The sequence below is a fragment of the Cherax quadricarinatus genome, chromosome 5, assembly GCF_038502225.1.
Source record: "Cherax quadricarinatus isolate ZL_2023a chromosome 5, ASM3850222v1, whole genome shotgun sequence".
In the NCBI taxonomy this organism is placed as follows: Eukaryota; Metazoa; Arthropoda; class Malacostraca; order Decapoda; family Parastacidae; genus Cherax; species Cherax quadricarinatus.
This window is the reverse complement of record NC_091296.1, coordinates 56,709,410-56,723,023: the sequence shown is the minus strand read 5'-3', so window position 1 is coordinate 56,723,023 and position 13,614 is coordinate 56,709,410. Positions and strand designations below refer to the sequence as shown.

Below are 13,614 nucleotides of genomic sequence, written 5' to 3'. Positions count from 1 at the left end.
ATTTGTCTAAAATGGGCCACAACATTGTCATTGAAATAGTCACCAGCACGGCTTGCAACAGCTGTGTCAGGGTGATTTTCATCTATAAAGGTTTGCAGTTCAACCCACTGTGCACACATTTCCTTAATCTTTGAAGTAGGCACAATGGATTCCACAACTGGCATAGGCTTCTCAGGGTTAGCCCCAAACCCTTCAAAATCTTTCTTAATTTCCATACTAATTCTCACCCTTTTTACCACAGGGTTGGCACTAGAAGCTTTCTTGGGGCCCATGGTCACTTATTTTCCAGAAACAGCACCGAAAACACTGTAATAATACGAAATATTCCGAGTGTATGCTTGGATGTTACCGCGGAGGCTGGCTGGTAAACAATGGGACGGCCGGCACATGTGAGGCTGGCTGAGGGCACATTGGACGCGTCTCGGACGAAAATCGGTAAGCGGGTTTTTAATCGGTATGCGCGGCAAAAATTTTGCGATAAAAGTAATCGGTATGCGGAAAAATCGCTATGTGATGCCATCGTTATGCGGGGGTCCACTGTACACCATTATTCGTCAAACCATGACTGATTGAAACACTGTACAGTGGACCCTCGCATACCGTTGGCATCACATAACGTTAAATCCGCATACCGATACATTTTATCGCTAAAATTTTGCCTCACATACTGCTAAAAAACTCGCTCAACGCTATTGGTCCGAGACGTGTCTAATGTGCGGCCTGAGCCAGCCTCACATGTTCCGCCGGTGGCATTGTTTACAAGCCAGCCTCCGCGGTAACAACCAAGCATACAATCGGAACATTTCATATTATTACAGCGTTTTTGGTGATTTCATCTGCAAAATAAGTGACAATGGGCCCCAAGAAAGCTTCTAGTGCTAACCCTGGGGTAAAAAGGGTGAGAAATACTATCATACCACAGTCAGCTGCTGCTGCACCATGGTCAGCTGTTGCTGGACCAGTCAGCTGTTGCTGGATCAGTCAGTTGCTGCAGCACCATGATCAGCTGTTGCTGGACCAGTCAGCTGTTGCTGGATCAGTCAGCTGCTGCTGCACCACGATCAGCTGTTGCTGGATCAGTCAGCTGCTGCTGCACCACGGTCAGCTGTTGCTGGATCAGTCAGCTGCTGCTGCACAACGATCAGCTGTTGCTGGACCAGTCAGCTGTTGCTGGATCAGTTTGCTGCTGCTGCACCACATTCAGCTGTTGCTGGACCAGTCAGCTGTTGCTGGATCAGCTGCTGCTGCACCACGGTCAGCTGCTGTTGCACCACCATCAGCCGTTTCTGAACATGACTCATCCCGAACCTGTCCGTCCAGCCTGTTTACAAGCCAGGGTGGCCGGTTGCATGCATACATTCGATACATTTTGTATTATTCCATTATTTATAGTGCTTGTAACTTCTAAATAAGCCACCATGGGCCCAAAGAAAGCTTCTAGTGCCAACCCAGTTGTAAAAAGGGTGATAAATACTATCGTACCAGTCAGCTGCTGCTGCACCACGGTCAGCTGTTACTGGACCAGTCAGCTGTTGCTGCACCACAGCTGCTGCTGCACCATGGTCAGCTGTTGCTGCACCACAGGCTCCACAGCTGCTGCTGCACCATGGTCAGCTGTTGCTGCACCATGGTCAGCTGTTGCTGCACGACAGTCAGCTGTTGTTGTTGCTGCACCACCATCAGCTGTATTACTCGAAGATGTGGAGTGTGTGTTGTTGGTGTGGCTTAACGTGAAACAATTACCGAGAAACAATTAACCACAGAGGGTTAGGCACCCAGGATAACCCAAGAAAGTCAGTGCATCATCAAGGACTGTCTAACTTATTTCCATTGGGGTCCTTAATCTTGCCCCCCAGGATGTGACCCACAACAGTTGACTAACACCCAGGTGAATAGGAAAAAATGCCTGGAACTAGTGCTCATATTGGTGAGGTTAGTGGGGAGGATGTGGAAGAGTTGGTGGAGGAAGACAATGAAGAACTAACCACTGATGAGCTGCTAGATCATCTTCAACAGTAAGAGGCCACACCCAAGGAAACTGCTCCGGAGGAGGGGATAGAGAAATTGAAGAAGTTGCCTACTTCAAAGATTAAAGAAATGTGTGCAATGTGGCTTAAAGTGCAAAGCTTTTTTGATGAAAATCACCCTCACACAGCTATTGCAAGCCGTGCTGGTGACTATTACACTGACAATGTTGTGAAACACTTTAGGAAAGTCATAAAGGAACGAGAGGTACAGGCCTCTATGGACAGATATGTTGTGCGACAGAGGTCCAGTGACTCTCAAGCTGGTCCTAGTGGTATTAAAAGAAGAAGGGAAGTAACCCCGGAAAAGGACTTGACACCTCAAGTCCTAATGGAAGGGGATTCCCCTTCTAAACACTAAGACCATCAACACTCTCCCCTCCTCCCATCCCATCAGTCATCACCAGATTTTCAATAAAGGTAAGTGTCATGTAACTGTGCATGTCTTCTTCAGTTTGTGTGTATTAAAATTAATATTTCATGTGGTAAAAATTTTTTTTTTTAATACTTTTGGGTGTCTTGCACGGATTAATTTGATTTCCATTATTTCTTATGGGGAAAATTAATTCGCTTAACGATAATTTCGCATAACATTGAGCTCTCAGGAACAGATTAATAGCGCTATGCGAGGGTCCACTGTATATCTTAAATATTTTAGAGAGCTCTTTATATTTGTATGAAATATGTGAAATAGCTTCCCTACTGAAGTGGAACAGAATTCTTCCTCCATATGCCATGCATGTAGTAAGAGGCGACTAAAATGCCGGGAGCCAGGGGCTAGTAACTCCTTCTCCTGGCTGATTTGTTGAAAGAAGCAGCAGCAGCTTAGCCATTATACCTGTTCAAGGTTCGAGGACCAACACCCCTAAGCTCGGTCTCAGACCAAGCCTCCTAAATTGATAAGAAACTACTGTAGAAATAAGAACTATTTAGTAACACACAGAAAAATTCAATTATACTGAATGTAAGTACTGTATAAGTTTGTAAGATTTTCCAACCTTAGCTAATGTACCAAAATCTGTAATTAGTAAATGTCTTAAAATATGCAACGAAAACCTTTTATAATCCCAAAGAAGAGCAACCATGCATAACCAAAAATACGTGGATATTGAATTACAATATCATGTATACTATATGATTTCTTGCACAAAACATGATCAATGTCATAGGCAGACTAGAAAAAGCCCAAACTTGTGATTTTTTTTTTTTTTAACACGTCAGCCATTTCCCACTGAGGCAGGGTGACCCAAAAAGAAAAAACTTTTATCATCATTCATCACTGTCACCATCATTCATACATAATCACTGTCTCTGTATAGGTGCTCAGATACAACAGTCTAGATGTCCCTCCAAACAGCCAATATCCCAAACCCCTCCTTTAGAGTGCATGCATTGTACTTCCCACTTCGAGGACTCAAGTCCAGCTAACCAATTTCCCTGAATCCCTTCACAAAATATTACCCTGCTCACATTCCAACAGCTCGTCAGGTCTCAAAAACCATTCGTCTCCATTCACTCCTATCTAACATGCTCATGCATGCTTACTGAGATCCAAGCCCTTCGCCTACAAAACCTCCTTTACCCCCTCCCTCCAACCTTTCCTAGGACAACCCCTACCCCACCTTCCTTTCCCTATAGATTTATACACTCTCCAAGTCATTCTACTTTGTTCCATTCTCTCTAAATGACCAAACCACCTCAACAACCCCTCTGACTAATACTTTTATTAACTCCACACCTCCTCCTAATTTCCACACTACGAATTCTCTGCATAATATTTACACCACACACTGCCCTTAGACACGACATCTCCACAGCCTCCAGCCTCCTCGTCGCTGCAGCATTTTACAACCCATGCTTCACACTTGAGATTATAAAACAAATATAGCATTAGGCCTTTCCAGAATTCAAATGAATTGATTATTATTGCAAGAAATTCAATTTGCATGCCTAGTTAAAATTAATTACTTTTCATGTGAATCAATAGGTAAATGAAATGAGTCGAACTATATCAAGAATAGTGCCAATTGTAATCTGAATAAAGATCCAGGAGTTTAAATGCTAAAGAATTCTTTAAATAAACACGAATAGTGTATCCTTAGCCTCACTCTGTGGCTCTCTTAAGCAAACTAGAAAAATGTACATGAAATGAAGCTTATATATAATACGAAGTCTGGTTACATGATTTATCAGGGGCAGGAACAAGTGAAAATAGGGCAAGGGTACTTATAGTCAGGTTTCCACTGGCCTTATGAAGGGTTATGAGGCTATGAGTATAATACAAAATTATGAAAATTCAACCTTCCAAAACAAAGAAAAAGGTACTGTAAATAAAATATGAAAAGCAAAGAAAGAGTAAGAAAAATAAGTAAATACAGAGGAATCATAGGCTACAGCATCAAATAAGTTTAGATATTGCATAGCTAAGCCAAGATAACAGGTAAAATACCTGTTAATGAGAGAAAGGATAAGTCCTGAAATACTAAAGCAATCATAAAATACTTAGATAGTTTGATAAACTACAATATACAAGAATTCAAGAAAACCTGAAATCTTTGTAAAGTATAAAGAAGTTAAGAGTGAAACTATAACAAATCTTAATACACAGGAAATGATCCCCCACTTTGTTTATGACTACATAGGAATGACAGAATTAGAAGTGAGCAATGACAGCAAATGTAATAATAATAAAAAAAAAATGACATAAGATATATAAAAAAAAAAGCACATGGAAAACACAGTCAACACTGAATGGATAAACACACACATAGGTAAGAACTGTGAAGACACTGTAGGAGTGATGATGAAGATTTTTTTTTCAAGAAGTCGGCCGTCTCCCACCGAGGCAGGGTGACACAAAAAGAAAGAAAATCTCCAAAAAGAAAATACTTTCATTATTCAACACTTTCACCTCACTCACACATAATCCCTGTCTTTGCAGAGGTGCTCAGATACGACAGTTTAGAAGTCCCTCCAAACTGTCAATATCTCACAACCCTCCTTTAAAGTACAGGCATTGTACTTCCCATTTCCAGGACTCAAATCCGGCTAATTGGTTCCCCTGAATCCCTTCGCAAAATATTACCTTGCTCGTACTCCAACAGCTCGTCAGGTCCCAAAAACCATTCGTCTCCATTCACTCCTATCTAACACGCTCACACATGCTTACTGAAAGTCCAAGTCCCTTGCCCACAAAACCTCCTTTACCCCCTCCCTCCAACCTTTTCAAGGATGACTCCTACCCCTCCTTCCTTCCCCTACAGATTTATATGCTCTCCAAGTCATTCTACTTTGATCCATTCTCTCTAAATGACCAAACCACCTCAACAACCCCTCTTCAGCCCTCTGACTCACACTTTTTGTAACTCCACACCTCCTCCCAATTTCCACACTCCAAATTCTCTGCATAATATTTACACCACACACTGCCCTTAGACAGGGCATCTCCACTGCCTCCAGGTGCCTCCTCACTGCAGCATTTACAACCCAAGCTTCATACCCATATAAGAGTGTTGGTACCGCTATACTTTCACACATTCCCTTCTTTGCCTCCATAGATAACATTTTTTGTCTCCACAGATACCTCAATGCACCACTCACCATTTTTCCAAATGATCATGAAGATATAAGGTGGAATCTACCAAAAGATGACTGCTTAAAATTATACAATTTTGACACTTTTATTGGTAGGCAGGGATGGCCCAAGAAAGCTGAAAATTTTATTAATAGGCAGAGGCACCCCATGATGATTAAAAAATTCTAGATATAAAAACTGAGACTAATACGAACACTTATAACTGCCTGATGCATTGGAGTCCGTCCACTTTCATCTGGGTTATGCCAGTTCTTTTCAGCACCTAGTGCTATGCTATGACTCATCATTGCCAAATTATGAGCTTCACAGGCTCGAAACAATACCATATTTGGAGTCAAATTTGATGCTGACTCTGGAGTAACTGAAAAAAAAAAAAGGATAAATTTACAAAATATTTCCTCATTGTTCAATTCTTAAAATGAATTATGAGATAAAATAAATGTTACTGAATGTTTTCTGGAATTTTCACATTTAGGTTACAATAAAAACATCCAATTACGTATCTTTAAAACTTATTTTTGCAAGTACATATTTACCAAGTGCAAGGGGCTAGTAACCCCTTTTCCTGTATAAAGTACTAAATTTAAAGAGAAAACTTTCATTTTTCTTTACGTCACCCTGCCTCAGCGGGATAAAGAATGTTAAAAAAAAAAATATATTTACCAGTATTAACATGAGCATGATTTGATAAATACCAATTACCATGACCATTAGGACCTTCTCCATCTGTAGAGCAGTCATCACTTAAACTAGAAAAGTCTTCAGTTGTCCGATTGGGAAGAGAAGGAGCAATGTCCAGAAGCAATACATCACTGGAACTGGAGCTGCTTGCTACTGGGCTGTCACTACTAAATATTTTGTAGTAATGGTTTATTATTATTATTTTTATTATTATTACTGTTCATAATAATTCCTTACTATCTTTGTTAAAAGAAGAATAATGAAATCAAATTAAGCGCTTAAACTGATAAGGTCACAGCACTATAAATTAAGTCACGTGGATGAAAACTGATTAGAGAAAATAATTTATGGATTCCTCCGGCAAAACTGAAATGCATCATTTCTTTATATCAGGTACATAACATCAATTCTACATTTCTAGAGTATATTATCATTATTCACTGCGTACTTTAAATTCTTTCACATCAAACTTAAGTCTGAATTCATTCCTCAGTAGACAAATTTGTTACAATGCTTCAGAAACTTACACATTCTGGGTTTCAGTGTGAGATTCTTCCTGGCTACTACTATTGTCATCAATGCTAGAGGTCTCCTCAACATTTATTTGACAAGCTTGCAGAGTTTTCCTTCGCCGTATCTGTCGCCTCCGACGAGGGATGCTCCAAGATTTTCCTGAATGAACCTAAAAATAGCCAACAGTTAGCATTACATTTTTTTTTTTTCAACAAGTCGGCCGTCTCCCACCGAGGCAGGGTGAATTAATTATAACTTCATTTCATTAAATATGATGCAGTGTACTAAATGGCAGGATTTATTAATGTAATTAGGAAATCATACATGAGATGGCAAAATCTGTAATCTGAAGATAACTGTAATGATTCACCTAAAATAGAATATATAATTTAAATAATTTTATTAGGTATAATCTGGCATTCTGCGTAGTCTAATCAATTACAGCACACTACAAACTTTGACAAGCATTGTGTATGTAATGTTGCTTCCACACACATCGTGAAACTCCGCAACATGTACAGGAATACCTCATTGATAAGGATCTTGCAAAGTTATTTTATTTCAGAAATGTGTTCATGCCAATATTCTGCATTAATAATTAATTAGTGATGTACCATATACTGCATACAGTATTTGAATATAGATAAGTTTTGTGTACCATACAGGTTAACTCCAACTTTTTGCAGGTAAAGTCCTTAATTTTTCATATATTTCACATGCAAATCTATTCTAATTTTATGAGGAGCTTTAAGGGGTCATGGATTCCAGGCCAAAATTTGACAAACACTGTAATAAAAACATGTAAAACTATTTATTTTTTAATTAACACATTGGCTGTTTCCCACCGAGGCAGGGTGACCTGAAAAGGAAGAAACACTTTCATCATTCACTCCACCAATGTCTTGCCAGAAGCACACCTACACTACAGTTAAAAAAACTGCACCATATCTTCACCCCTCCTTCAGAGTGCAGGCACTGTACTTCCCCCTCCAGGACTCAAGTCTGGCTAACCAGTTTCCCAGAATCCCTTTATAAATGCTACTTCTCCACTCACTCCTATCTAACATGCTTGTGCATACAATACCTCCTTTATCCCCTCCCTCCAACCTTTCCTAGGACAACCCCTACCCTGCCTTCCTTCCATTACAGATTTATACGCCCTCCAAGTCATTCTATTTCATTCCATCCTTTCTAAATGTCCGAACCACCTCAACAACCCCTCCTCGGCACTCTAGATAATACTCTTAGAAACCCCACATCTCATTCTAAATTTAAAAAATATTTAGCTCAAATGCACATGTTAAACATTCTGCATTATACATCAGCTACCAATGAAATACAAAGAATAATGGTGTACTGTAATACTGTACGTGTAATAGTAAATAGTGTACAGTATACGTTAAAATGATGTGTGTCAAAACGTCATGGGATATTAAAGCAGAGCTTCTCACGAATGGTGTATGTTGCACCACATAAACTGAAGTTATGTATCAGAGTTTCTTTCCCGTTGACTATAGAGACTGTATGTACATACTTCTTAAGCGAGAAAACTGTAAGAGCGGTCTGCAATTTTTCTTCAAGCTTCGCCTACTCATTACAATTTTCAACACGTTGGCAGACATAAAAATTGCAGTCCCCACATACCTCAAAATATCAGTCTTACATTTTTCATTAGCACAAGTGTAAACTCACTAATGGTGAATTCGACAACACATGAGGATACATTTCTTTGGTGGGAGACAGCAGGTGAGAAAGAAAAAAAAAATTACTATACATTTCCAGTACTAAAATTTAAAAAAATAACACTTACTTTCTCTTGAGAACTGGAGTTTGGTAAAGGGGAACTGGATTCCTGGATTAAAGGCAGTGGTTTCACAAACTGACGTGTAACGTACTTTGCCTTAATCCATGCTTCACGAACCGATCTACGTATTAAAGAGAAAATGTTTAAAATATATTAATAATGCAAAAAAAATAAAAAATAAATAAATAAATAAATAAATACAATTACCCATAATTAATAAGAATATCCAGGAAGTCAGCTCACCTTGGTGTACAAATTATATCTTCCATCTTCTACTTATTATTATACATCATGAAAAAAAACCCAAACAAGTAGGGACCACACAATACCTGGAGAATAGGAGGAAATCAAGTTTGATATAAGGAAAGAAAGGGTAGCTCCAGTTCCTTAGATAGATTCACCTACATCAAGGAACCTCTTGAAGGCTCTACAACCTATTTATTTGTTTTTTGTAATGTTTTACTAAGTTTCTCCATACAATGTAACAATGTATATCCCATAATTCAACTTTTTTTTATTAAACCCTCACCTAACATTTTATAATAATGATTAAAACTCATACAGATACCTTATTACTATTCAAATCACTAAGTCTACAAAATATAAAAACCCTTAATAAATTCTCATGTTCATTCTACATCTTCAAGGCCCTAAAGTGTTATGTAGACCCAGGCCAAACACTCTTCTTGAATGCTACAAAAGAATCAACAGGCAGTAAGCTACAAACAAATACATCTTTAATATTTGTATTCAACTAACTCTCAATAGGAATTTTCAGGAAATAAAGGTACTAAAAATGTAGAATAGTCTGCCATAAGATATTAAAAGCTGAGTAATACTATACGGTTTAAAAGAAATCTCAAAAAAACACTGTTCATGAAAAATTTTATTTTGAACCTACATTTCAGCAATAGATATTTAAAAAACCTAGGTAGTAGGTTGGTAGACAGCAACCACCCAGGGAGGTACTACCATCCTGCCAGGTGAGTGTAAAACTGAAGCCTGTAATTGTTTTACATGATGGTAGGATTGCTGGTGTCTTTTTTTTTCTGTCTCTACACATGCAAGATTTCAGGTACGTCTTGCTACTTCTACTTACACTTAGGTCACACTACATATACATGTACAAGCATATATATACACACCCCTTTGGGTTATCTTCTATTTTCTTTCTAGTTCTTGTTCTTGTTTATTTCCTCTTACCTCCATGGGGAAGTGGAACAGAATTCTTCCTCCGTGAGCCATGCGTGTTGTAAGAGGCGACTAAAATGCCGGGAGCAAGGGGCTAGTAACCCCTTCTCCTGTATATGTTACTAAATGTAAAAGGAGAAACTTTCGTTTTTACTTTTGGGCCACCCTGCCTTGGTGGGATACGGCCGGTGTGTTGAAAGAAAGAAAAGGAGAAACTTTTGTTTTTCCTTTTGGGCCACCCTGCCTCGGTGGGATACAGCCAGTGTGTTGAAAGAAAGATATCTAAAAAAGAAGTTGCAAAGGTTAGTGGATGAGTTTGGGAGGGTGTGTAAAGAAAGTTGAAAGTGAACACAGATAAAAGTAAGGTGATGATGGTATCAAACAAGTTAGGCAAAGACAATGGATATCACATTGGCAGGAGGTAGTATGGAAGAAGTGAACGTTTTCAGATATTTGGGAGTAGATTTATCGGCAGATGGGTCTATGAAGGACGAGGTTAACCATAGAACTGATGAAGGAAAAAAGGTGAGTGGTGCATCGAGGTGTCTGTGGAGACAAAAAAAAATGTTATCCATGGAGGCAAAGAAGGGAATACTATATGAGAGTAGTACAGTGGCACCAACACTCTCATATGGGTGTGAAGCATGAGTTGTAAATGCTGCAGCGAGGCGGCTGGAGACAGTGGAGATATCGTGTCTAAGGGCAATGTGTGGTGCAAATATTACGCAGAGAATTCGCAGTATGGAAATTAGGAGGAGGTTTTTTCTTCTTTAACACATTGGCAGTTTCCCACCAAGGCAGGATGACCCAAAAAGAAAGAAAATTACTTTCATCATCATTCAACACTCACCATCATTCATACATAATCAATGTCTTTGCAGAGGTGCTCAGATATGACAGTTGAGAAGTTCCTCCAAATTGCCAATATCCCATACCCCTCCTTTAAAGTGCAGGCACTAAACTTCCCATTTCCAGGAGGTGTGAAGTTACTAAAAGTATTAGTCAGAGGGCTGAAGAGGGGCTGTTGAGTTGGTTTGGACATTTAGAGAGGTTGGAGCAAAACAGAATGTCTTGGAGGGTGTACGAATCTGTAGTGGAGGGGAGGAGAGGTAGGGGTCGTCCTAGGAAAGGATGGAGGGAGGGGGTAAAAGAGGTTTTGTGTGCAAGGGGCCTGGACATGCAGCAGGCATGTGCTAGCGTGTTAGATAAGAGTGAATGAAGACGAATGGTTTTTGGGACTTGACGAGCTGCTGGAGTGTCAGCAGGATAATGTTTTGTGAAGGGATTCAGGGAAACCGGTAAGTCGGACTTGAGTCCTGGAGGTGGGCAGTACAATGCCTGCACTGTTTTGTTGTTTAGTGACATCTAAACTGTCATATCTGTGTGTCTATGCAAAGACAATGATAGTATGAATGATGGCAAGTGTTTCTTTATTTGAGTCACCCTGCATTGGTGGTAGATGGCCAGCATGTTAAAAGAAAAAATCTAATACAGAAGAGCCCCACTGTACCCTTTGCTAATACAGTGATCCCTCGTTCGTAATTAATCCGTTCCTGGAGCCGTTACTATAAACGAAATTTACGATTTACGAATCAATTTTCCCCATAAGAAATAATGTAAATACAATTAATCTGTTCCTGACACCCAGAAGTATTAAAAAAAATTTTTTTTAACATGAAATATACATGTAGTACATAAACAATACAATGGGAAATGATGAATGAAACATTAACAGCATAACACTTACCTTTATTGGAGATTCTTCTTAGTGTATGGGAGACTGGAGGAGGAGAGAGAGTGGATTGTTTATAGTTTGGAAGGGGAATCCCCTTCCATCAACACCTCAGGTACCATTTGCTTTTCTGGGGTTGCTTCTCTTCTCTGTTTCTTAATGCCACTAGGACCACCTTAAGAGTCACTGGAGTCCTGTCTCACAAAATAACTGTGGAGAGAGCTCTGTTTCTGGCGTCTCTTTAACACTTCCCTAAAATGGCCCAAGACTTTGTCACTGTACATGTTGCCAACCTGGCTTGCAACAACCTTGTTAGGGTGATGTTTCTCCATAAAGCTTTCCATCTTACCCCACATAGTAAAAATCTCTTTAATTTCTGAAGAAGGCACCTTCTTCCATCTCTCTTCCTCCTCCTCTGCAGCAAGATTCTGAGCTGCGATGTGTTGCTCTTCCTGCTGAAGCTCTTGCAGCTCCTCAGTGGTGAGCTCTTTATTGTGGTCTTCCACCAATTCTTCCACATCCTCCAAACTCACATCCAACCCCATGGAACTCCCCAGTGGGAGACGGCCGACTTGTTGAAAAAAAAAAAAAAAAAAAAAAAATAGGCTCATTAGGGTCAGTCCCAAATTCTTCAAAATCCCTCTTGTCGACACAATCTGGCCACAATTTTCTCCAGGCAGAGTTCAAAGTCCTGGTAGTCACTCCCTCCCAAGCCATACCTATAAGGGTTATGCAGTGGAGGATGCTGAAGTGTTCTCTCCAAAATTCCCTTAGGGTCAAGTGAGTGTCTGTGGTCACAGTCAAGCACCTGTGAAACATTGCTTTTGTGTAGAGTTTTTTAAAGTTTGCAATAACCTGCTGGTCCATAGATTGGAGGAGAGGAGTGGTATTCGGGGGCAAGAACTTTACTGTGATGAACCCAAACTCCTCGAAAATTAGGTCATCCAAGTTTGGAGGATGAGCAGGTGCATTGTCCATTACTAGCAGGCACTTGAGATCCAATTTCTTTTCCAGGAGATACTCCTTCACACTAGGGCCAAACACTTCATTGAACCACTCGACGAAAATTTCCCTCGTGACCCATGCCTTACTATTAGATTTCCAAAACACACACAATTTACTCTTCATAACGTTGTTTTTCCTGAACACTCTGGGATTTTCAGAATGGTACACTAGTTATGGCTTCACTTTGAAATCCCCACTAGCATTAGCAGAGAACATTAGCGTCAGCCTGTCTTTCACAGGCTTGTGTCCTGGCATTGCCTTTTCCTCTTGTGTAATGAAGGTCCTCTTTGGCATTTTCTTCCAAAAGAGGCCTGTTTCGTCACAACTGAACACTTGTTCAGGTTTCAGTCCTTCAGCCTCTATGTACTCCTGGAATTCATGCACATATTTTTCAGCTGCCTTGTGGTCCGAACTGGCAGCCTCACCATGCCTTACCACACTGTGTATGCCAGTACGGTTCTTATATCTCTCAAACCAGCCTTTGCTGGCCTTAAATTCACTCACTTCACCACTATTTGCAGGCAATTTCTTTACCAAATCTTCATGCAACTGCCTAGCCTTTTCACAAATAAACGAAGTCATAAGAGTATCTCCTGCTAATTGTTTCTCATTTATCCACACCAATAATAACTTCTCAACCTCTTCCAGTACTGGTGATCTCATTTTTGTCAGCATAGTTACTCCCTTTGCAACAACAGCATCCTTTATTTCCTTTTTCTTGGCCACTACAGAACATAAGGTTGTGTAGGGTTTCTTATACATCCTGGACAGTTCGGCCACACTTGTACCACTTTCATATTGTTCAATGATGGTTTTCTTAAATTCAGTTGTATTTCTCATCTTCTTTACCACAGGCTTGGCACTAGGAGCTTTCTTTGGAGCCATGGTAGCTTATTTAGTACTTGCAAGCACTAAAATAAATGGAATATTATGAAATATTTCGCTGGAGCACGTGAGGGGACCTTAGCTCACTGGTAAACAATGCCAGACTGGCTGCCGCCCTGGCTCACGCCGTGGGTATGCGTCCCGGACGAACTACGACTCGCGAGTCAACCTATGAAAAGTGAGT

At 40.0% G+C, this 13,614-nt stretch overlaps 1 protein-coding gene across 4 annotated transcripts in view; it reads right to left on the bottom strand.

The window, feature by feature from the left end:
- Positions 1–13,614, bottom strand: part of CenB1A (Centaurin beta 1A) — a 79,001-nt gene that overhangs the window by 15,480 nt on the left and 49,907 nt on the right. For all 4 annotated transcript variants that reach the window (XM_070102423.1, XM_070102451.1, XM_070102442.1 and 1 more), the window contains 4 exons: positions 8,624–8,738; positions 6,828–6,982; positions 6,322–6,467; positions 5,814–5,980 (listed from right to left, as the gene is read on the bottom strand). In XM_070102423.1, the coding sequence (XP_069958524.1) occupies positions 5,814–5,980; positions 6,322–6,467; positions 6,828–6,982; positions 8,624–8,738 (583 nt within the window). The remainder of the gene's footprint in view (positions 1–5,813; positions 5,981–6,321; positions 6,468–6,827; positions 6,983–8,623; positions 8,739–13,614) is intronic.